We start from the raw sequence: 26,809 nt of genomic DNA, 5'->3' as shown, positions 1-26,809 counted from the left end.
TGTCTTCAATCTTCGATCAGCTGATGCGTACAATATAGTGTTTTTGAACCTCCAAAGTCAAAATTAAACCCCTCTCCATCGCAGCTGTCATCCTAACCCATAACCCCACTACAGAATACACGTCAAAACTAACCATATCCCATATCTCAACCATCAATATCATTCAACAACAAGAATAAACATTCAGCGTGTTGTTTATCAACGAGGGGGCAAAGTCTCGTGACAAGGTCCTTTTGAAGGTGACCTTATGTCGTTTACTTTCCCCTTGTGAAGATCTCTACCAGTTCTAGTTCTACTCCGGCAGTCCGCCTACAAACTCATGTAAGTAATTCCATCCTCTCCAGTAAATTGTATTAAACCTAATCATTCATGTATTATGATTTACCTATTATTATCATATTGAATTTTAGACACAGTACCATTCTTGACTTGCGACAGCTTATTTCCCAAATAATTTTTTCATGTTATCTTCTCTACATTATATCAATCTTGTTGTTTGAACATGTAGTTTGACTTTGAATTTGAGTTTTTAATGGGTATTTTTGACCTGTGAGGTTACCTTAATTGCTTGTGAGAATGTATAGGATACATTAATCAAGTTTTCTTTATTATCATTTCAAGTTATTTTTGAATCTTTAGTCTGTCTTCATCAATCTTATCTGTACGGTAACCTAGGTAGCTGAGTTACTTTACTAGGCTTACGTCTCGCTGTTTTCGAGTTATGTTCCATTGGTTTGAATTATTATAAATCAAGCTAGACTCCAAAAGCAATGCTGCTGGTCAAGCCGGCTATGATGTTCAGAATAACCTAAAAAAATCATAAATAATTTTGATTGTAACATAGTGTGATTACAACTACACTTACCAACATTGTTTAATTATAATTGACTTCAAATCTTGAGACCATCAAAGTCAAAGATAAGACAAACACTAATTTGAATCCACTGAAGTCTATTCAATCATTTTTGCTCTAATAGTTATAAACTAAGTAAATACCCTGTATCCAGAAATTATCACCATCACTATCTTGTTATGTCATGTTAGGTAGGTAGTTGTATTTTTTTTTTAATTGAATAATTGCCTCAAATCATACTTTCCTATTGATTAAAAAATCCTCTTTTGTACAAAGTTTACCTATATTCCTTATCCCTTTAGTCGAGGTTGAGTGGTATAGAGGACTTAAAAGTTCTAACTCCGCCTAATAAAGAATTATTTCAATTCATCCCTTTGTGGACTTGAAAAGTCCTCACTGACTGACCAGTGAAACCCACATGAGTACGGTATGAGAAAGATTTTGAAGCAAAAGAAATCTATAATAGCTACTTTTTATTGAAAAATACAAGGTTTACGTACAGCCACTAAATTAGTGAACTTCGTTCAGTGTTTTCCAGGGACCACAATTTGTAGTCATAGGTGCCACCAAATTTTATTAACGTGTTTTGGAATACGGTGACTGTATATAACGCACCTAAAATTATAGCTTCATCACCCCCAAATTTTATTAGCTTCATCAGATACCTCATTACAGGTAAAATTAAAAATATAAGGTGCGGTGCCTAACTAGGCCTATCGACAGATTAATTAAAAATCATCAAGTTTTGAATGGAATGGAAACTTTATTATTGTTTTTGTGGCTATGGCAAATTTTTTAATCGGGCATCTATAAATTATAATTAATTATAGATAAGTTACATTAGTACATCATTACATCGATTCTGAAGTTACCGATTTTAAACAACATGCGATCTGTAATTGTTACAATATTAGTGAGACTCATCTTTCACTAAAACCTCAAGCAGACGTTCAAAAATATAATGTCTTTCATTCACCTAAAAAAATTAAATAGTTGCCTGTCATGTCCAATTTAATATCTGAAAAATCAATGAACTATAAATCAAACCAAATGTTTTAGTCTCATTAGTAATAAAATGTAGGATTTGAAAAAAATCAAGAACGAAATTGGTGGTGGTATATTGTATAGTGAGGTCCACGTTATAATGACAGTATTTGATCAACTTTGGTTTTGCTATCCTTGTCAATCATTCGACAAAGCCGAACTATCCTTTTCTAAGTCCACAACGATGCCAATTATGTTTTTGACAGTGTAGAAATATAATTAATTAATGCAGAGAATCGGCATCGCTATTCTTCTATCTTTATCCACTGTCATTATAACGTGGACCTCACTATAATAGTTTCTATGAAATGTTGGGAGTTTCACTCATGCGATAATAATGCTGGAACTTTGAAATCATTTAATGTAACTTTTTATACTGATCATGATTTATTGACTAATCTCAGTGTAGATTATATTATTATAGATTATGTTATTTAGTGTTTGTTCCATTGAATACTCTACTTAAACATCCAGTTACCAGGTGGTAGATGTTCTGCTTTTCAACTACAGTTTGTCATTATAATTTTTTTTACTGTAAACATGCATTAGGTCTACTGATTATAGCACAACAAATAAGAAAAAAATATTGTGCATCTCTCATTCATCCAAAAGAAAAAATTGAGTATACATATTAACCTGGAATTCATGTTGCCATGTTTGTACTCAATAATTAATAAAATTCGAAATCTATTTTCAAATTAATTCTGTAGTTGGGAAATACAGTCTAATATAAATTATTCAAACAATACTATGTGGGTTGATATTGTTTATCAAGTTATCAGAGTAATGACATTGGTGAAAGTCAAGCTGTACCGGTACAGGTTTTCATGACTAAATTATTTGTAAACAAGATTTCGCTAAACATAAATAACAACAATAATACCTATTTTCGCTGTAGAAACCAATTTCTATTTCAAGCCTTTATTCTACTGTGAAGTTGACATTCAGCTTTCTCCACTCCAGTTATGGAAATATGTTGTGAAACAGTAATTGATTGACTGCAATTTTCTAGATTGGCGCAGGTCATGGTCATTTGTATGAATGATTTATCAAGTTTTCAATTCCCTCATTTTTCAATATCTGACAGCATTGTGTAAATTTAACCTTCAATGACTTTGAATCTAGTCTACTCTCCATAGAGCGAGGAACTTTTTATGACCATGAAATCAATAAACTTCATTCACAAGCACTACTAAATTCTAAAATGTTCAATATCGTAATTGGTTGTCAAACCGACTTTTGTGATCATGAAACCAATAAATTCAATTCATTTGGAACGCTTAAAATGATAAGATAAATAATTCTTAAATTATTGTCGAATAAATATGGATTTTCATAACACAAGGTGAACCGATCATTAATTTGTCTTCTAGCACAGTGTCATGTTGAGATGAATAATTATGAAGCAATAGAAGGTTGTCACATTTATTTATAATGCATAAAAATATGTAAATTCATTTTACAGTATTTCATTGTCAATAATGATGAAAACGAAACATAATTCTTCTGAAAGTACATTGGTTTTCCTTGGCCTAGTCATGCACACATTGTTTATACTTTTTTTGGACTTTCATTCGTTTTAAATCAATAATTTGGAAATTTTCACGTGTCTTATCCTAATATTTTTTCGTGTTCAATTGACCTGGAGAATTTTGTTGCATTAATACCTAGTACTATTTTTATTTATCCACTCATTCATTATCAATTCAAAACAAATCATAATTACATAACATTTCATTAAATATTCGTGTTGAGGAAATTTGATAGATAATAAATTGTGACTTCTGACACGATATTCATTCATTTATCCTTGAACTTCACCATCATAATAAAAGATTACGCTGTCAAATTGTATGTATAGAACTTTCTAGTGACGTTCATGCTCGATAACATTATTTATTATTCTTTATAATTTAATATTTTGATTAATAAAATTTGTTCAGCTTTCTTTGAATACTGACACTATATTTTAGGAAGAGTAGTCATGTTTTATTGCACTTTTCTATTAAGAAATTTATTTCATCCTTCAAACACTGCAAAATTGGATATTATGTTGATTATATCCAAAATTATGTAGATAGATAGTTTCATTCCTTAATAGCATGAATTCGTCTGTTTTTATACAAGCTTTGTAATATTGGTTTTCAACTCAACCAATTACCAATTAATTAACTTGGTCAACCCTTATCTAATCTATAAAATCTGTTCGAATAATTTTATACTTTTCCACTTTTGTAATCCAGTTTTTCTTGTCAAATTCAATGAAGTTTGGTAACAATGTATTGGGAAATTCTTCTCTTGTATTTTAAATATTTATTTGAAGCTAAAATATCTATTTATTTGTTCAGGTAAAAACAACAGTCATTCGTCCAAAACTGCTTAATACACAGTCTAGAGGATTGAAAAGCAATAGAATATATCAAGTACCCTTTCATTTTATTACAACACAACTAGCTTCAACTCTCCAATAAGCATTGTCATAATAAACAAAATTGAATTAATGCTATTTTATGTTAACTAGTAGTGTTGTGATGAAATAAAATACTACTTGATGTATTCTATTGTGTTTCAATACTTTCCCTAAAAATAAGATTGAGTACAGTCTAGAGGTTATGTATTTATAATGACTTGATTCACACACGATTTTCAGTAAAAAAAATTTAAATGAATTTTCAGATCAATTTAAAATGGATCTCAGATCGAACTTCCATCACAATAGCGGCCATAGTCTATCTAACTATTTGGTGAAATTCCATCAATTTAGTTGTAATAATATTATATTAACCTACCTTTTAGACATTGGCTTACTACTATCAAAATTCGGAAAGGGAAAAGTTGTGGGCTAGGCCTGTTGGTCCTTTTTAATCATGTATTTGATTTGTGCATTGGTTAATGTAAATTAATAAATATTTGGAATTTGTGGAAGTGTTTTGGTGTTATTTTCCTTGAGACTCAGAAAGGAAGAACTGAGTCCCTTCTTGGAATAAAATAGCTTCCAGTAAAGATTGTAGAAAGTGTGCTTTTTCTGTTAAGGCAGCTTTTCGTATTATTGTTTCAGAACAGCATCAAAATGACGACCTACTTCAACTACCCCGATGAGAAGCTGCAACAGGAGTTGCGCAGAATTGCCAACCAGATTGTGGCCCCTGGAAAGGGTATTCTGGCCGCTGATGAGTCAGTCCCCACCATGGGCAAGCGTCTTGCCGATGTTGGCTTGGAAAACCTTGAAGAACACCGCAGGAGGTACAGGGAGGTGGGTTCATTACACATTTTCCTTCAATAATGAAACACTTGAATGTCGTCTAGAAATATCTCGAATTTATGAATAAATATCACTACATCTCACCAACAACAGTAACTGTTTTCGTTCAATGTTGCAATTTTTTTATAGTGTTATTGCGTTCATTATGTCGCGGAAATCAAAATAAACTTGTCTGTTGAAAGTGGGATTTTCCCCTAGATGCAAGATAGCATCACTATTATGTATAGAAAACATATGTAAAGTCATTTAGGGCCGGTTTCCGAGCTCGGAATTTGGCTAAGTTCTAGACTTTAAACAGCTGGAGAAAGAAAATTGGCTTTCCGAAACGGGGCGTAGTCGTAGTCATTGTCAAAGTCACGTTTGAATTAAATCTCAATAAACTAGAAAATTAAACACAAAATAAAATAAAGAGAAAATAGTGTAAAGTTTCAGCTATTTTGAATTATTTAGAAATGTTTAATTTCGTCAAGGAAAAACGTTTCCAATTATAGAAATGATAAAATAAAAACTGTGACTACTGTTATAAAAACTGCGACTACGCCCCGTTTTGGAAAGCTAATTTTCTGACTCAAGCTGTTTAAAGTCTAGAGCTTAGCTAAATCCCGAGCTCGGAAACCGGCCCTAAATGTGTACTGGTTACAACAGTTCTGCAGTATTGTTATGTCTACGATAATGTAAGCATGTGGTTTTGCCAAGAGCAACGAGTGTTCCTTCTTGAACAGTATGCCTATTTTACCAGCATTCAACGCTTCCACATTATTTTATTCTTGTGGGTTTATCTCAAAAGTTTGATAAATCAAATCAAATAGTTTTATTATTTGCTCTTGATAAATATGCCTTATACTCTTAATAAACTGGAAATTAACTTCTCAACAAAGATTAGAAATATTAGCTAAATTTAATCCATTCCTGAAGGGCATAAAGTCCATAGATGGTTTTCTAAACAGGTGATAAGACTTGAAAATGTAATTTTTTGCTGTTGGTGCTATCTGTGTTTCTAATTGTATTTTATGCTAGTTCATTGATTAGGCTAATAAATAAAGTTTAGCTAGTGATTGGAAAATATAAAGACCTTTGTTGATAGCTTTCTTTCTACAGATATGAGATGGTTTTTTTTAGACTCTAAATAATAATAACAATTTATTTTATTATCCACTTCAACACAGTGGGTTGTTTTTTTCAACAATCCCAAGATGGTTTAATTATTTAGCAGTTTTCTTTAAATGTTGAACGTATGCTGGATGTCAAAATCTGTTATGTTTACTTATCACAAAACTCAACATTTTATTTGTATAGTTTGGTATACACAGATGGTAAAATCTGTTTTGTTGATCAAAAAATTATGTAGCTATGTTGTCACGACTTATCTTTTCTTATTCACATAGCAAATAAAAAACTATGATTCATTTGACATCAATGATAATAATTTAACTTTTTGTGTAGTTGAGAAGTTGATATTGTGGTAATTATTCATATTGAATGAAAAACTAAGAAATTGTCAAAAAACCACTGATTTATTGATAATTAGAAAGACCGGTTTCGGTTATTACACCATTAAATCTGAGTTTATCAGAGATTGACAATGGTGTAATAACCGAAACCGGTCTTTCTAATTATCAATAAATCAGTGGTTTTTTGACAATTTCTTAGTCTTTTTCATTCAATAATAATTTAAAACTGAGGTTTTCTTTTATTTGCTTATTTGGTCCATAAATGTATGGTTGGTTTTCAAAACAAGGTTTCACAATCTATTATGAAATTATTTAGTAATAATTAAATGCTCGACTTTTCAACTGAACAAACTTTAAAATTGCTCTCTTGAAAAATTTGCAGATGGAACAATTTTTGGATTGTAGCTCTCATCTTATTTCCTTCTAGCTGTTCACCCAGTTGTTAATTTCTGCAGTAGCAGAAATTGCTTCAGGGTGGTTTACGGCATTCACTTTAGATTTTTGTTCAATAATTATTATTATCTGCAAGAATGCGACGCACTGTATCAGTTGGTATAATTCGGACACCGAATTAATTGCAATATTGTGCTCACTCATAAGCTCCATTTGACATAGTCTATTGCCCATTTTCATATTACTTTATTTGAATATAGAGGTGCTTTTTTCCTTATATTCACAATCTATTTGCCATCTGTACTCCATTTCAGTTTCCAGTTCATCTTTTGTGTGCGTGTCTATTTCATCTTGAACCGTTTTGAGAACTACTCGAAATGGAAGAAACTGGTGCAGTCATTTGAATTGGATGCCTTCAGGAAGAATTCCTTTTGATACCCAATATTATGCACCAACTGGGGAAAGAGATGTAGGAAGGCCGAGGAAAAGATGGGTACTGGAACAGGTTTTTCTTCTTCACTTCAGGGTTAGGTCTATTGGTTATTAACCTGATAATTAATAGACATAACCCTGTAGAGAAGGAGAACCGTGTTGTAATTTTTCAAAAACAAATGAAAGCCCTGTAATTTCAACCAAATGGCTGTTACTGAGAGATCTTCAACAATTTTCTGTTTGTGTAAATTTTCCTTTAATCATCGATCTTTATTTCTTTAGTTTCTTCATTTTTTTCGTCCTTTTGAAATTGCTATCCTTGTCGCCAATTGTCATGTCGTAAATAAGTGATTTAATACTTCTGTTCAAACTCAAATTTTAAAACACTTATGAAGTGAAAAATGCACTTAATAATATTAGTAGTTCACTTCATAAATGTTTTACAATTTAAGTTTGAAATTAATAGTGAAAAAGTATGGTTATTCAACACTGTAATTTCTGTTCAGTTTATCAACCATTATATATTGAAACTCATGTTGTTATATATCTTGAACTTATCTGAAACTTATGCTGTTAACAGAATAGCTTGTTATCAACAAAATAAATTATGACTATGATTCGAAATCATATTTATTCTAATCATCTGGTAGTAATTATGCAATTATTTTTCTAGCTCTTGTTCTCCACTGACAAGTCGATCAGCCAATACATATCCGGAGTGATCCTATTCCACGAGACCCTTTACCAGAAGGCATCAAGTGGCAAGTCTTTCGCAGATCTGCTCAAAGAGAAGGGAATCCTGATCGGAATCAAGGTATGAAATATTCCCTATTGGGAAATTGTCATTTTTCGCCACACTGCACAGAAAGCAGCTGTTTTCCAGTCCCTACGTAGATCTGAAAGACAATGTTTACAGACGACTCTCGTCTGACGTCAGAACAGGTTTCTTTCCGGCTAAGAAAATTGTTTTTTTTTGAAAATTTTTGAAAATGTGTTTGGACAACTGTGCTATATGGTGCATTGTGTTCAGGAGGGTGAGATCGGAAATTTCCACCCCACTTTGAGTACCCTACGACGTCTGGTTCTTGAGATATGAGACATCAAAGGTTCCCCCCCTCATAAAACATTCTCATTCAATTTATTATTCTTATATAGCTGATGCCAAAAAGTTAGGCGGCTTCATGGGTCACATGGTGTAACCTACTCACAGCTGATGCAATGCATCTATTTATTGTATCTTTTGATTTAAAAATCATCAACTCTACTTGACAACATCAGCTGTTGGAACGCACAAGAGACCCACGAAGCCGCCTAACTTTTTGGCGTCAGCTATACACCTGTAGTGTGGCGAAAAATATCGTACGCGACTCTCTCAGAAAGGTGTTTAAGGTATTCGGATAACATATTCCCGGGCTCGGCAAGCCTCGCCCGGGAAACTATCCTCATACCGTAAACACTAACTTTCTGTGCTTGTAGCGTAATATACTATTTCAATCTCATGAACAAATTTAATTAATTTACAATCACCCCGAATGATCGGGAAGTGTGCGACCCATCTTCAAAAGTGTTATCACTTGACCCATGCAGTCACACTTTCAGTGCCAATCTTGACTCTAAAGTTAGATTCAGAACATACACTTGAAAATAATCAGATTTTAAACAAAAAATGTTGTGGAAAATGCAAAATAATTAGCTGTCAGTAATCGGTATTTTGATCATTAAGGCCCGGTTGCACAACAGCCGGCTAATTTTTAACCGTGATTAATTTCATGAGAACCAATCAGAGAAGGCGTTTTTGAAAAGGCGGCTTCTCTGATTGGTTCTCGTGGAATTAATCATGGTTAAATTTTAACCGGCTGGAGTGATCCGTGGTCTAGTGGATAGAGTGCCTGCGTAGCAGCATATAGAGATCCCGGGTTCAACTCCTCTCAATACCGAAACTTTTTTAACCAGATCACTCCCGTGTTATCGGATGGGCACGTTAAACTGTCGGTCCCGGCTGAAGTATCACAGTCGTAAGGCCCATTGACGGCTTAAATTATATATTCAGGCGGTGGGACCTTCCCGCAAGGGACTCCCTACCAACAAAAGCCATACGAATTTACTTTATTTACTTTTAACCGGCTGTTGTGCAACCGGCACTAAGTGATGTAGAACGTAAAATAAACAATTGGAGGACTTGATATCCGTTTTATCTATTTTATTGGTATTTTTTAAATCTAAGTAACGCAATTTTTATTCATTATAGGTCACCCATTCTTGGTATCTTCAACAACAATTTTTATTCCTGATGATATTTGTTGGCTATGATGACACAACTCAGCTCGCTTCGATGCTAAATGATGAAACTCTTGTTCCCTATTTAAATTGTTCTGAGCCAATAACTATCCTTCTCTTATCCAAAAATCATGAGATAATGAAAGGTGGAAGTATCTCAGCAATCACTTCACAATGAAGCTCCAGCTCTGGTTTTTCCAGCTATCGTTTTTTAGTGTAGCGAACGTGAGACGATAACACATCACTATTTCTATCTAAATTCGGGCAAGGAACATTTTTTAGCTTTAAGTCTGTTGTTACTTTCCCAATCATTCATAATGATATAATAATAATACTGAGGGTGATGCCCATATAAGCTCTTAGACTTGTGCTTGGGTAATGAGTGAGAGAGATAATGATGAGAGATGACGACTACTTTTTAGGTAGTCGATACCGACGGCCCCGAAGCTCCAGCCGTCTCCTCCGAAATTGCATCTATGAATGTATAAATAAATAAATAAATAAAGTAGCATGTCAATTTTATAAATTGTAACTTTTCAATTTCAATTAATTTTGAGGTTGTACACTTTTGTTGGGTGAGAATGTAATCAATCTTTCCTCCACCTACTGTCTAAATAGCCTACTTTACTCCCTGAAACATAATACTACTACTCCTGCTTTACTACCTGAAACATAATACTAAAGTGTCATTTTTTCGCTCTTGGTAGGAAAAAAAAGAAAAACTCCATAGAGCGTAAAAGTAACTCCATTTAAATAACGTGGGAAGCATCTCTATTTTAAAAACTTACATTTGAGATAGGTTAGAAGGTTTAAGCTCAGATGAGGAAGCATATAGAGTAGTCATTAAACCAACTAAATTCAATATCTCGACCAGACATTTGATCAATATATGAAATATATGTTTCATGCTAAAATTATTACAAACTTCATATCAGTGTACTATAAAAATGTATAAATATTTTCTTTTATATTCCATGTTATTCAAAATACCAACCAATGAATATTCCTCATTATCTAATCAAATTTGAAACGGGAACTTCATCATAGTGTTGTAGTCGAGTCTGCGGCCATTGTTGTTACAACTTTTGCCGACAGATAGCGCTGTTGGCGGTGAAACTGTGTGATTACAAGACAGCTGTTTAATTTTCAAGTTATGTTGTGTTGTAACACATTTTACTGGTCACGTAAGTTTTTAAAAACTATTCTATTTGCAGTTCTTATAAAAATGTAGGTGGAGGAAAAATGTTGTGTACATCACGAGTGAAAAATGTTTTTTCTCCTTCAGGAGAATTGTTGCCCTCGGCTTCGCCTCGGGCTTCAAACTTTTCCGTCAGGGAGAAAAAACAGTACTTTTCACTCTAGATATATAAATAACTACTGCCATGTCCACATTTAATGTGAGAATGTGGCAGAAGTTCTGTAATAGAAGATTTAAAAACTGCTCCAATTACATCTCCATTATTTGATCACTAGTTATTATTCACAATACTACTATGGCTGTATTCTTAGAGCTTTTGAAGAACTAATCAGATAAGTTAGATACAAGTTAACAAAATTGTCCTCACTAAGCATACTATTGCCTTAGTTGGTCCCAGCATATTGACATTGTTGCTAGCAAGCTGAATAAGGGAGGAGTCTTCTTAATTAGAAAACTGAGGTCATATGTCAGTTTGGATGTTTTAATGGTGATTTATTATGCTCACATCCAGTCCCATTTGTCATATGGCACTATACTTTGGGGTTCCAGAGTTTACAGTAATAGAATACAGAGAAAGGCTATCAGACTGATTTGTGGACTTTCTAAGCGAGCACAGTGTGATGACCATTTTAAACTTCTGGGAATATTGACTCTACCTTCAATATTTCTTGACAGAGCCTTATTTATGTCAAGGAGATTTTATCAATGTCAAGGAGAATTTGGAGAAGTTTTTGGAACAGGGGGTAGTTCATAGCCATAACACTAAAAATAGGAGTAATTTGACTAGTTATCGGTATACCTATTCTAGTACACAAAAACATTCCTATTTTTATCCATAAAATTGTTTAATTCACTTCTTGAACATTCAAGAAATATGTAGAATGGAACTTTTAAAAATCATATGAAACGTTTCTTAGCAGCTAACCCTTTAAACAACTTTGACGATTATTTTTACATTAGCGAGGAATATTGGGTTATAAGTTGAAAATCAGGTGACATATTATCATAGTGTAATGGAAGCAATTGAAAGTAGTGTTATTGAAATTAGTGAAAATTAGAATGCAATATTTTATTTGCTGGCTGCCTAGCATAGGCTACGGAAAGCTTGCATTTTTTCAACCGATGGACGAGGTGAGGATCTTTCTCAGGGTTGGGAACTGCCTAGCTTGCATCCCAGCCTGGGAAAGATAGTTTCCATCCACTCGTCCCATCAACAGTTTCCGGCTCTTCTTCCCCCCTGCCGTAGTCTAGTTTTCCACGTGTAGGCCTGGGAAGAGTCGGACCTGAGACAAAAATTGCATTCTTTCCGGGCACTCTTGTTTTAACCCGTTGAAGCGAACACAGCGCGCTCAGACACCAATTCTTTTCGGGAGTGTGGATCCCCCAAATCATCGTTTAATGGATTTCTTCAGCGTCATCATTATGGGTGAGTCCCGAATATTAATCCTACTCAAATGACAAGGGGCGATCGAACTTTATTTGCATAACGATAGGTTTTTTATTGTTTATTTGTACCATTCCAAATCTCTTTCAATGTTTTTTTTTGTATTAGGCTAGGCAGCCAGAGTCAAAATTGTTGTAAACAATGGTAGAGGTTTTTTTGTATTAGGCTAGGCAGCCAGAGTAGAGTCAAAATTGTTGTAAACAATGGTAGAGAAAATGTTTAAATACAACAAATTTTCATAGAGTTAAAATTAGTTTTCTTCAACCACGTCTACCCTTTGGTAAAAACAGTTAATTAATATCTAATCTACCCGAGATATTACAATAGGGATAGTGTAACTTACTGATGTAATATATTTGTATTTTGTATAATGTATTATGTTGTATATATTTGACTCAGATATGGCTGCAATAAAGTTCTATTCTATTATAAATTTTTGGAGTATACCTTGGTGATTTTGAATTATTATTATTATTTTTAGCGTATGGCACAAATATATAGGCGCACACAAACACATAGATGGTCAGAGAAAAATCTGGTCATGAGACCGTTGTCAGGTTAATTAGTTATTTGTATATATAGAGTGAAAAGTACGACTTTTTCTCCCTGTGGGAAAAAGTTTGAAGCCCGAGACGAAGCCGAGGGCAGCAATTTTCCTGAGGGAGAAAAAGTATTTTTCGCTTGTGATGTACACAACATAACTAGACAAAAATAACACAAAAATAGTACACAAAAATGACCTAAAATTTTTTTGATGTACAAAAAAAGTACACAAAAATAACCTCCATCTACATTTTTTTATAGAAATTGCAAATAAAATCACTCTAATAACTTACGTATTAGTGACAATGATACCTAACAACATAACCTAAATCTAAAACCTAAAAACCGGTCGTCTGATTGGCACTGCCGATTGCGCTATCTATCGGCAAAAGTTGTAACAATTATATCAGCTGAGCAGCTACCAAAAATGGCTGACGCCAGCTCACGCGGTTCAGATTTGAATTGCAGATCAAAAATATTTGTTGGCTGGTATTTTGAATAGAATAAAATAATTTAAAAATTGTATAAATTTTTATCGCCTACTAATATTAAGAATATAATAATTATCATACAAACATATATTTCATGAGTTGATCAAATTTATGGTTGTGGTATTGACTCAATGGTTCAGTTGACTCAATGACAGACACCTCTATTATGCTTTCTCATCTGAGCTTAGACCTTCTAACCTATTACAATGTAAGTTTCAAAATAGAGATGCTCCCCATGTTATTTAAATGGAGACACTTTTACTCCCTAGGGAGTTTTTCTGTTTTTTACTACCGAGAGCGAAAAAGTGACACTTTGGTATTAAGTTTCAGGGAGTAAAGTAAGTACTTTAGACAGTAGGTGGAGAAAAAAAAATTAACCCAATGAATTGAAATTGAAATTCTTATTCTCCAAAAAAGATTAACAATACATTTGTATGTAAAAAATAAAAATACATTTGATTGGAGGCTCCTCTAATGGGCACATGCCTGTGAGAGAGGAGCGAGTTGTCTAGTAGCATCCAATATACATAATCTTGAATTTAACTATTCATAGCTATGAAAAATATGACTATAAATACAATAAAAATAGAAAAAAAAATATTTAAGAAAAATAGAACTAGTGTAACAAATAAAACAAAACTCAATCTGGAGAGAGGTATTATTATGAATAAAAATAAAATAAACCAAAACTAAAAACGAAGTGGGAAGCACGGTGAGATCGACGAACAAAATAAAATCGTAAAAAAGATACAATAATTGTTGAAAACCTGCTTTTTTGACCAAGGATCGAGAACACTCACATCCAACAAGCGTACTCATTCACCCATCAGTCACTCATCCTCAATGTTTAGGCAATATACAATTATTAGCCAAAAAAAGGTACAATCATTGGAAAGAGTAAGGTGATACTAAAATACCTTCCTGCTCCTCTGGGTTTAGGGAAGTCACCCAATCGTTGACTAATTTTTTATAGTGACTTATTCTCAAATTGACAGGATTTTTCAAATAGACGGGCAGTTTTTGAAAAAGGAAATGCATTTTATAATGTGACGAAGTGGAGGAGAAAGTTCTAGTAAGTCTGGGGTTGACGATACCGATATTTACAGCTGTTCTTGTGTTCTAATATTGTGAATGTTATATATTGGAAAATATAGCTACTTTGTGTTTGAATATATACAAGGTTAGGGCTCTTATGTATAATTTTTGTACATTTAATACCTTAAATTCTTCAAAGAGATAATCTGATGGATATGTTAGTGGTTTGCGTAAGGCGCAATGTTTTGGATTGTAGGTGGATATGGGCACAGTTCCTCTGTTCGGTTCTTTGAACGAGGTGACCACTCAGGGTTTGGATAATCTGGATGCTCGCTGCGCCCAGTACAAGAAGGACGGCTGTGACTTCGCCAAGTGGCGTTGTGTCATCAAGATCGGAACTCACACTCCATCCTACCAGGCCATCTTGGAGAATGCCAACGTTCTGGCACGCTATGCTGCCATCTGCCAGTCTCATGGCATTGTTCCCATTGTTGAACCAGAGGTAAGCCATTCAATCTTTTGAGTGCAAGACGAAAAATTATTGAGATTCTATCTCTTGATTCAAATTCACTACTATATTTACATGCCGCCATCTGTCAGACTCATGGCATTGTTCCCATTGTTGAACCAGAGGTAAGCCATTCAATCTTTTGAGTGCAAGACAAAAAATTATTGAGGTTTTATCTCTAGATTCAAATTCACTACTATATCAATCAATCAATCAATCATTTATTTCTTTCCAAAACATACATGAAAAAGTCAAAAACTAAAAACTAACTTAAAGCTAAAGAGAAATTAGTGACTGTATAAAATTCATTTTTTTACAGTAATCTCGTTTATACTGTGGCATGCTAAATTCATCAAATATGCTCTCAGCAATTCCTTAAATTTTGATCTATCAGGTTCATGTCTTATGCAACCTGGGAGACAACCAATAAATTTTATTCCCATGTACGTTGGACTTTGTTTATATTTTTCCTTATTGTGTTTCTTTATTGTAAAATTATTTTTATTTCTTGTGTTGTAATTATGTATATCTACTTGCCGTGGGAATCTAGATTCGTTAGTTTTTATATATAATATTGTCCTATAAATGTACAGGCTGTACACCGTCATGAACTTTAACTTACTGAAGAATGGCTTGCATGATTGCTCTCTATCAAGATTTAGAATTATTCTTATTGCTTCTTTTTGTAATAGGAGTATTTTATTTAAGTTTGAGATGCTTGTTCCTCCATATATTTCAACTCCATATGAAATGTGGGAGTGGATCATTGCAAAGTACACTGCTATATTTACATGCCGCCATCTGTCAGACTCATGGCATTGTTCCCATTGTTGAACCAGAGGTAAGCCATTCAATCTTTTGAGTGCAAGACGAAAAATTATTGAGATTCTATCTCTTGATTCAAATTCACTACTATATTTACATGCCGCCATCTGTCAGACTCATGGCATTGTTCCCATTGTTGAACCAGAGGTAAGCCATTCAATCTTTTGAGTGCAAGACAAAAAATTATTGAGATTTTATCTCTAGATTCAAATTCACTACTATATTTACATGCCGCCATCTGTCAGACTCATGGCATTGTTCCCATTGTTGAACCAGAGGTAAGCCATTCAATCTTTTGAGTGCAAGACGAAAAATTATTGAGATTTTATCTCTATAGTGAGGTCCACGTTATAATGGCAGTGAAGAAAGATAGGAGAAAAACGTTGCCAAGTCTCTCCATTTTGCCACTGATTGTACACAGCTGTTACTCAATTCATCCCATATAATATAATTTATCCCACATAAATTTGACCTAATAATAATTATCATTTCCTTTATAAAATAATCAATTTAGTGTCAAATTAATCAATTAAATATATTTTTTCATAATTCGACTCAAAAATTTGCTTCCATAACTAAGATTAGATTTTTATTTTTATACCTACCTGAAATGGCGGCTAATTTAAAAAGCTGTGATACACCAATCTGAATGTCAAAACAACAGAAATTAAGTTATTTGGTAGGTATTCTATTCAAATTTCTTTCAAAATTGATAGAAAATAGAAATCCTATTCAAAATTAGTAATTTCAATGGAAATAATTCTGAAAAAACCTTTCAATATCATTTATACCGGACGAGTAGATCTAACCTAAACGTGTAGGCTAACTGAAGCATGGATCAAGTCTAGGATGGTTAGTTATCAACTTTTAAAATGTCATTTCAGGTATATTATAATTTGTGTTTCTCATACGGTAATGTCTAAAAATTATTTAATTGTTTCAAAAATACATTTTAAATCAATTATACGACTTGTGTACCAAAGTATTCTGATAGATTGAAGAAAAAAAATGGTGGCTGAGTTACTTTTGTACAGTCACTGTCAAAAGTAAAAATTAAATATTCTGGCAAATTGACAACATTGCAAAGCTAGAGAGAGATAGCGCTTTCTGTTTTGTTGTATGATAGAAAAGGACAGCAATAATATTGTCAATCGTACACTGCCATTATAACGTGGACCTCACTATAGATTCAAATTCACTACTATATTTACATGCTGCCATCTGTCAGACTCATGACATTGTTCCCATTGTTGAACCAGAGGTAATCCATTCAATCGAAACGAAAAAACCTATTGAGTTTTTCTCTCTAGAAACTGAAAATGAATTCTCTACAATATTAAATTATTCGAAATACCGGTCGACAATAAGGTGTCCTATTTCTAATTGAGCTTCTCAATATATATTTCCCATAAAGTCAATAAATTTTTAACTGGTTTCATTGGATTTCCCAGCTAATTTTACATTAGGATTAAGACCGCTAAAAATATAAAATTGAACATTTGAAGAAAAATCTGGTGTGGTATACTCACACAACTTTCCTTGCTCATATTTGAAACTACGATCAGAGTTCTGTATAATATGTTTATATAAATAATTGTTTTCAGAGTACTTTTTCCTTTGTGTAAACTGTGAAATTCGATGATTTTTTTAGTCGTCATTTTTTTAAAGTCGTCGAAACAGCTGTTCTACAGATGAAATAACTCGACTTTGTGTTCTTTTTACTTTCCTTGCCCTATTACCATAGGTAAGGAAAGTATTGCTTTCCAAAAAAAATTAAGGTACCCTGATTTCAAGTTTTCTATACGTTTCAAGTCCCCCTGAGTCCAAAAACATGATTTTTGGGTGTTGGTCTGTATGTGTGTATGTGTGTGTGTGTGTATGTGTGTGTGTGTATGTGTGTGTGTGTGTATGTGTGTATGTCTGTGAACACGATATCTCCATTCCTAATCAACCGATTGACTTGAAATTTTAAACTTAAGGTCCTTATACCATGAGGATCCGACAATAAGAAATCAATAAAATTCAATTCAAGATGGCGGAAAAAATGGCGGATAATTACTAAAAACCATGTTTTTTCACGTTTTTCTCGAAAACGGCTCTAACGATTTTCTTCAAATTCATACCCTAGATAGCTATTTATAAGCCCTATCAACTGGCATGAGTCTCATTACTGGGAAAATTTCAGGAGCTCTGTAATATTCTTGAGAAAAATGGCGGATAATGACGAAAAAACCATGTTTTTCACGGTTGTCTCGAAAACGGCTCTAACGATTTTCTTCAAATTTATACCATGGATAGCTATTTATAAGCCCTATCAACTGGCATGAGTCTCATTTCTGGGATTATTTCAGGAGCTCCGTAATATTATTGAGAAAAATGGCGGATAATGACTAAAAACCATGTTTTTCACGATTTTCTCAAAAACGGCTCTAACGATTTTTTTCAAATTCATACCCTGTATAGTTATTTATCAGATCTATCAACTGGCATGAGTCTTTTTCCTGGGAAACTAATGGGGGGTCCACCCTATCCTTGAGAAATGGACTTTGTAACCTCCATCTCGTGCATGAGGTAGGTAGGTAGGTAGAGCAGTTTATAAAAAGTACACAGTCATAGTCAAGATAATTCATCTGTAGAACAGCTGTTTTGACGACTTTAAAAAAAAATCATCTAATTTCACAATTTACACGAAGGAAAAAGTACTCTGAAAACAATAATTATATATACACATATACAGTAGTCTGATCGTAGTTGCAAATAATATGTTGCCGCCAATAATTGTCATGATGTGACCCTATTTTATTCCCCCCCCCCTAAATTATTGTGACCCCTAAATTATTCTCGTTTGAGAATGAGGCTTACAGTTCAATGAGCAAGGAAAGTTGTGTGAGTGTACCACACCAGATTTTTATGAACTGCGCTACCTACCTACCCCATGCACGAGAAGGAGGTTACTAAGTTTATTTCTCAAGGATGGGGTGGACCCCCCATTAGTTTCCCAGAAAGAAGACTTATGCCAGTTGATAGAGCTGATAAATAACTATATAGGGTATGATTTTGAAAAAAATCGGTCAAGTTATTTTTGAGAAAATCGTGGAAAACATGGTTTTTTAGTAATTATCCGCCATTTTTCTCAAGAATATTACGGAGCTCCTGCAATTTTCCCAGAAATGAGACTCGTGTCAGTTGATAGGGCTTATAAATAGCTATCCATGGTATAAATTTGAAGAAAATCGTTAGAGCCGTTTTCGAGAAAACCAAGAATAACATGGCTTTTTAGTCATTATCCGCCATTTTTCTCAAGAATATTACGGAGCTCCTGAAATTTTCCCAGAAATGAGACTCATTTCAGTTGATAGGGCTTATCAACTATCAACTTATCAGCTATCCATGGTATAAATTTGAAGAAAATCGTTAGAGCCGTTTTCGAGAAAACCGTGAAAAACATGGTTTTTTAGTAATTATCCGCCATTTTTTCCGCCATCTTGAATTCAATTTTATTTAATTTCGTATTGTCAGATCTCATGGTATAAGGACCTTAAGTTTAAAATTTCAAGTCAATCGGTTAATTAGGAATGGAGTTATCGTGTTCACAGACATACACACATACACACATACACACACACATACACATACACACACACACACAGACCAACACCCAAAAATCATGTTTTTGGACTCAGGGGACCTTGAAAACGTATAGAAAACTTGAATTAGGGTACCTTAATTTTTTTTGGAAGTATACTTTCCTTACCTATGGTAATAGGGCAAGGAAAGTAAAAATGTTAAATCTTCCGCCATCATCATCTCGGTAACAAAGCATTCTAGGACTAATGTTTACTGGAACTATTTTCTTCATTTTGATGTATGGAAACTACTAATTATTTTGATTTCAGAAACACACCGTACTACGCATTCGTAGAACTGACATCTCTTTAGTGAGGTCCACGTTATAATGGCAGTTATTGATTGGCAATGGTATTGCTATCCTTGTCTATCATTCAACAAAGCGGATAGCGCTATCTCTTTCACGCTTTGCTCTGTTGCCAGATCGTCTTTTAACAATGTAGAATTAATAATTAACAAAATATTCAATCTTGATTATGAAAATTCATTATGCAATTATTGAAAAGTATAATTTCTTGCTTAATAAAATATAATTGATTATTTTAAATGAGAATGAACAGTTAATATTACATCAATAAACCTTATCAGCTACCATCAAGAAGGCATTGATAAGACAGTGAGGATCGGCAACGTTGTTTTCCTATGTTTCTCCACTGCCATTATAACGTGGACCTCACTATAGGAGAAAAACGTTAATATTACATCAATAAGCCTGTATCAGCTATCGTCTATAGAAGGCATTGACAAGCCGAGGATCGGCAACGTTGATCTCCTATCTCTCTCCACTGCCATTATAATGTGGACCTCACTATAGTGTAAAAGCCGAGTTAAGAGTTTCGTATTTGATTATTTCATTCCACTTCAAAATCTAATTTCTCAGTGGATTCCACTAAAAACAAGAGATAAAAATATCTTTCAACTATAAACATACAAAGCTGGTGGAAAGTTTGGAAACAGCTGAATATTTAGCAGTGAATAATGTACCAGTATGAAGCATTTTAGAATCTAGACAGTTAAGTTCCTCACATCCAGCGTAGCGTAGCTGGAAATACTTCTTCGGTAGACGTAACCGATTTATCTCCCTATGTTAATCAATCTGTACATTTCACACCAACCTAGCAATATTGGGAGAGATAGAACAGCTACGTTTCTTACTATTGTTTGACGTACTTACACCTCCATGTACCATGTTATTCACTATTGTGATGTTATTTCAATTTATTGTTCACTTTGGTACATTAATTTATTCTATTTCTTACGTTAGAAATTTTCAAATAACCGAAAATTGAGTGGATAATCTGTGATGTGTGATTTCATAACCTAAAACTACTTTGGACAACATCTTATCAAAATTTTGGAGAGGAATGGTACAGGCTCAGCCTAGGTTTTCCTCTATGGTCATAATTTTATATTATGATTATAGTGTTTTATTATGATTATATCTCACATATTAAATTTCGTATATCTATGTTGGTAATAATTTATACCTTGGAATTCTCATACTATAGCTCCAAAATTCCTAATCTAACATCACATTGTTGGTTGATTTTGTTATTGCTATATTTCGAAATTTCTATCGAATTCTTTTTTCAAACTATTTGTATATTTTTTGTAATTTCTAAAGTTAATTTTGAATATTTTTATTATATTATTGTAGCAGGATTTTTTGTAATGCTCGTGTTTTGATCATTCGTTCTGTTAATCAAGAATGTATTATGTATCTGATTAGGATAGCAACTCCTATTTGTATGAGTTCTTGCTCAAGAACAAATAATAAAACTATTTGATTTGATTATAGTGCTTTGTACAATAAATGAATAAAAAAATTGTTGTAGGTTCTACCTGACGGTGACCACAACCTGGACCGTGCCCAGAAGGTGACCGAAGCGGTGGTGGCCGCGGTGTACAAGGCACTGAGTGACCACCACGTTTACCTGGAGGGCACCCTGCTTAAGCCCAACATGGTGACCCCAGGTATGTCGTGTCCTCAACGCAACACACCTCAAGAGATCGCTCTGGCCACAGTGACCGCTCTCTCTCGCACCGTGCCCGCCGCTGTTGCCGGTATCACCTTCCTCTCAGGTAATTATCAAACCCAATAAAATCATTTAAATAAAACCATAAGATCAGCTGTGCTTTTAGAATTAAGTTTGTTTTTCGGTAATTCTTCAAAATTATATTTTTAATAAATGAATATTTCCTATTTTAGTTATAATAATATGAAATATTTATTCGATGTTTAGTTTTGAAGCATCTAAATTTGAAACTCTACTTTGTGAAAATACTTGAGGACTGAAAAATTTGTGAATTGAAAACTACAAGACTTAAACTATTTCAGACTATGTGTTATATAAATTTGGGAGAGGAATAGCTCAAGGTTACCTTATTTTTCCTCTCCCTATCATTTTGATAATTCACTTATTGTATAAAATGGCACCTTTGAACCACCCCCACCCCCTTAGCACAGGGGGTAGGGGTGGGGACTTTTGATATGTTCACCTCCTTACTACCCTAAACAGAACTGCGGGGTCAAAAATTGTCTTCCCAACTTTTCCTTCCTTATAACCTTTCCTTGGCTGAACTATAAAGAATATATTAAAAATAAATGTAAGTTGGAGCTCTATCAAACATTATTATGTTGAGGTAATCTATCATTGTCTTTCACCCCAGCTGATATAAAACGTTTTGATGTTTTGTGTGAATTTCTGAGACAGTTGAAAGAAGTGCAATAAAACTCCAGCGGTCAGCTGTCACTTGATAGCTGATTGATATGCTTAATAAAAAGGGCCAAGTCACATTAAGCGTTTTTGCACTGGCGGCGGATGAATCGGCAGGGCAGCAAGCTCTCCCGAACGCCAAAAATCAGCTGATAATCAGCCGATTGGAAAACTTCCTGTCCGCCGCCAGTCCACATTAAATCGCTTAATGTGGCTTGTCCCTAAAACTGTCATATCTCACTTGATATTCGTTCAATCTTGAAAAATGAGGTGTCAATCGATTTGTAATTATTTTACTAAATAAATTATCTTGTAATTTTTTTGTGTCTCCAGCGGTTTTTTGGTAACCTATTCAAGAAATAAAATGTTATTTTCAATTCTTTATATGTTTTATGCATTTAAAAATTGTCTTAATTTTTTGTGGCTTTGTCCAGTTGTCATAAATGTTTGTGCATAGTTTCACAAGCTACTGTACTGTTGTACAAACTACTATAATTACAATATTTACATATTTTCTTAGGGTTACTGACTATTAAAACAAACCATTATCAAGTACCTTTCATTTTATTACAACACTATCATAGTCCGAGGGATATTACTTTGTACACGGCTCTTTCTCGAATACAGAGAGGTCCGATGCTCTTTCCCTCACTAATCACTACTCCCTACTTTTGTGTTAGCATCCAGCATGCTTAGGGTACAACCACACTGAAAGTGGAGCGGAGCGTGGCGTGGTGTGGCGTTCTAGAGCGGAGCGTGGCGTGGCGTGGTCAGAGCGTTCATGATACACACAGGAAGCGTCAAGCGTCAAGGGCCTAGAAAATGGCGTTGTCTATGTTTGCACGGACATTACTTTGTGACAATAATTACTTAAAGTATTGGATATTAGCTAAGCCTGCTAGGACAGAGTGGGTTAATGAAATTAACTTAAATCGTCGACTATTTGTTGAATATCACCATCTGTTTAATGTGTTAAGAAAGCATGAGTCCCGATTTTTTGATTACATGCGAATGTCAACTTTGAACTTTGATTATATTTTGACGAGAGTGAAGCCTGATTTGGAAAACAAGTCACTAATTGGAGGAATCCAATATCTGCTAAAGAAAGACTTGTAATTAAAAATTAATTACAAAGTTTAAAAGTTTGTGTTTCTTCATTGGTTCCAATTTTTTTTTTTAAATAACTCAATATTATTTGTTACAAATGGTAATTGAGTGGAATATTCCTAATTAATTTATTAATTCAAGCCATCTAAATTCAAAATTTATAGTTTTCATGTTTATTTTGGACTAAAATTTTATAAAAATTGTACACATGAAATTCTAACCTTATCTAGGACTTTGTCACTTATAAATTTGGAAGAAAAATAGCACAATTACTACCTTATTATTTCATCTACCAATGTTATTACACAAGTGTAATTTTCAGTAAATAAATAAATAACACCAAGGTAACCATATTTCATAGAAATATAAATGAAATGGATTAGAATAGCCTTACTTTTGATTTCAAAGTGCAATAGATGAATGTTCTGTTTTGAATAATTAAATAATACACAAACAGGGGAATTTGGGCAAACATTAAATTAATATACTAGTGTACTAGATGGTGGGAAAATATAGTAGAACAAATGCATTATTATGTACAAGAGTAGACCACTATAGTACGTACATTAGTAGGGCACTCGCACTTTGACGCTCCGCTTGTAGACGCTCCAAAAAACAAACCAGCTTGTTCCAAAGTTTGACGCCACGCTCCGCTCTGCGAGTAGACGCTTGCAGTGTGGTTTAGCTCATTACTTAACATGATATTGTTGACGACGCTCCTCAACGCCACGCCACGCCACGCTCCTGTGTGGTTGTACCCTTTTCCTCTCCCCTCTCCACTACTCGGTCCATGTGGAAGGAGAAACAGGTTCCGGGTTCCCCTCTTCATGTTAAACGTAATATCTATCAGACCATTGCACGTACTATCTATGGGCCAGTTGCACGTACGTCTGTTAAATATGGACATTAACGCCGTATAACAAATCAGCGTTAGTTTTACGGATTCATTTCTGTTCCACAAAGATCGGTTAGTTTTTAATCTCGATTAAGTTTACCGGTTAACTAACCAAGATTTTAACGGTTTCACAATCCGTTAATACTAGGCATGCGCCATAAAAATGTTCTGTCTGTCGCCAGTGTCAAGTGCTATCTGCAGACGAACCAGATCGAAAACTAACCTCAAAAATCAGAATTTTATTTTGAATGCTAATATCAGCTAAATACACTTCTTTATTTTATTAACGGATAAAATTCATCCATATATTTAGCTTATACTCTGAATTTTGTAGTTTTTTTTTACCAAAAACTAATTGGAAAACAGCTATCAGTAGTTGGTAGTATCGGGGTTAGTTGGATTTAATTCCCCGTAAATGGCCTATTAAAAATATTTCAAGTCGATTAGTTTAACGGGTGTTATTTTTCGATTTTTACCTTTGTGCAACCAAATTTTCTTCATTTTAACTAATCGCCGTTAAAATGGTGCCAACTAATCAGAATTAAAAAAAAATTATGCCGGTTAGTTAAATCGGCGTAATCGTTTGAAATTTCTGTTTTGTGCAACCAAAATGCATCGGTTAGCGCTAATATCGATTAAAGTACGTACGTACGTGCAACTGGGGATTAAGTTTCAACTCTTCAAGAGTCATTTTCAAGTGTAATATTTTTTTCTACTATAATTACACTTTGATTTAAACTTTGCCAGGTGGTCAGTCCGAAGAGGAGGCGTCAGTTCATCTGGACGCCATCAACAAGTGTCCAGGTCGCAAACCTTGGCCACTCACCTTCAGCTACGGCAGAGCTCTGCAGGCCTCTGTACTCCGCGCTTGGGCTGGAAACGAGGCCAACGTTGCCAAGGGCCAGGATGAGCTCTGCGAGTAGACGCTTGCAGTGTGGTTTAGCTCATTACTTAACATGATATTGTTGACGACGCTCCTCAACGCCACGCCACGCCACGCTCCTGTGTGGTTGTACCCTTTTCCTCTCCCCTCTCCACTACTCGGTCCATGTGGAAGGAGAAACAGGTTCCGGGTTCCCCTCTTCATGTTAAACGTAATATCTATCAGACCATTGCACGTACTATCTATGGGCCAGTTGCACGTACGTCTGTTAAATATGGACATTAACGCCGTATAACAAATCAGCGTTAGTTTTACGGATTCATTTCTGTTCCACAAAGATCGGTTGTTTTTAATCTCGATTAAGTTTACCGGTTAACTAACCAAGATTTTAACGGTTTCACAATCCGTTAATACTAGGCATGCGCCATAAAAATGTTCTGTCTGTCGCCAGTGTCAAGTGCTATCTGCAGACGAACCAGATCGAAAACTAACCTCAAAAATCAGAATTTTATTTTGAATGCTAATATCAGCTAAATACACTTCTTTATTTTATTAACGGATAAAATTCATCCATATATTTAGCTTATACTCTGAATTTTGTAGTTTTTTTTTACCAAAAACTAATTGGAAAACAGCTATCAGTAGTTGGTAGTATCGGGGTTAGTTGGATTTAATTCCCCGTAAATGGCCTATTAAAAATATTTCAAGTCGATTAGTTTAACGGGTGTTATTTTTCGATTTTTACCTTTGTGCAACCAAATTTTCTTCATTTTAACTAATCGCCGTTAAAATGGTGCCAACTAATCAGAATTAAAAAAAAAATTATGCCGGTTAGTTAAATCGGCGTAATCGTTTGAAATTTCTGTTTTGTGCAACCAAAATGCATCGGTTAGCGCTAATATCGATTAAAGTACGTACGTACGTGCAACTGGGGATTAAGTTTCAACTCTTCAAGAGTCATTTTCAAGTGTAATATTTTTTTCTACTATAATTACACTTTGATTTAAACTTTGCCAGGTGGTCAGTCCGAAGAGGAGGCGTCAGTTCATCTGGACGCCATCAACAAGTGTCCAGGTCGCAAACCTTGGCCACTCACCTTCAGCTACGGCAGAGCTCTGCAGGCCTCTGTACTCCGCGCTTGGGCTGGAAACGAGGCCAACGTTGCCAAGGGCCAGGATGAGCTCATCAAGAGGGCTAAGGTCAGTTTATTTCTATTCATTTATTGCTCACTAGCAGGAGCTCACCTGCTCCACAAGGGTATGTTTTAAAAGTTCACAAACTGAAAACTTGACCGAATGGAATCTTGAAGAGTTTGAAATAGGCCTAGAACCATCCTCGGTTAGTTAAGAATCTATAAGCAAGATTTCAAGTCTATCAGTCCAGTAGTTTAGACGTGATTATGCGTCAAACATAATTTTCCTATCCCGTACGTGTATAAGCCAGTGGGAAGAACTGGCTTATACACGTACGGGATAGGGAAATTATGTTTTCCTACAGTTACCTTGAAAAGTGGCCATTGCTGCACTGATTACAGAACGCAAAGAATCACTTTTCCGCTCTAGTGCGGGAATAGTATATTTCGCACCTAGGGCCGAAAATGAGACTTTTCCGGCTCGAATCGTTTTCAGTCCGAGGCCGTAGGCCGAGGACTAGAAAAGATTAGAGCCGGAAAAACATTTTTGCCCATGGTGAGAACATTATTTTTCGCCACAACAAAAATAAACAATATATATCATATATGAGAATAATTGTTTATTAGGCACTTCTGAAAGCAAAACAGGAAGGTCATAGCTCTAGCAAATCTGAGGTAATCCGAATATCAGG

At 34.4% G+C, this 26,809-nt stretch overlaps 1 protein-coding gene across 4 annotated transcripts in view; it reads left to right on the top strand.

Annotated features, from left to right (window-relative positions):
- The first annotated feature begins 6 nt into the window (after positions 1-6).
- LOC111043812 (fructose-bisphosphate aldolase) overlaps positions 7-26,809 on the top strand; it is a 30,554-nt gene continuing 3,751 nt past the window's right edge. Inside the window, exons 1-7 of one of the 4 annotated variants that reach the window (XM_039442857.1) lie at positions 8-321; positions 4,961-5,150; positions 8,109-8,249; positions 14,680-14,925; positions 21,219-21,465; positions 24,850-25,007; positions 26,161-26,184. In XM_039442857.1, coding sequence (XP_039298791.1) covers positions 4,968-5,150; positions 8,109-8,249; positions 14,680-14,925; positions 21,219-21,465; positions 24,850-25,007; positions 26,161-26,184 — 999 coding nt within the window. In that variant the 5' untranslated portion in view covers positions 8-321; positions 4,961-4,967. Of the gene's footprint in view, positions 322-4,955; positions 5,151-8,108; positions 8,250-14,679; positions 14,926-21,218; positions 21,466-24,849; positions 25,008-26,002; positions 26,185-26,809 lie in introns of all 4 variants that reach the window. The other 3 variants (XM_039442856.1, XM_022328861.2, XM_022328862.2) reach the window with 3 other exon arrangements.

The sequence above is a fragment of the Nilaparvata lugens genome, chromosome X (assembly GCF_014356525.2).
Source record: "Nilaparvata lugens isolate BPH chromosome X, ASM1435652v1, whole genome shotgun sequence".
NCBI classification, from domain to species: domain Eukaryota; kingdom Metazoa; phylum Arthropoda; class Insecta; order Hemiptera; family Delphacidae; genus Nilaparvata; species Nilaparvata lugens.
Note: the sequence above shows the minus strand (reverse complement) of the source record. Positions and strands in the feature narration are given on the sequence as shown.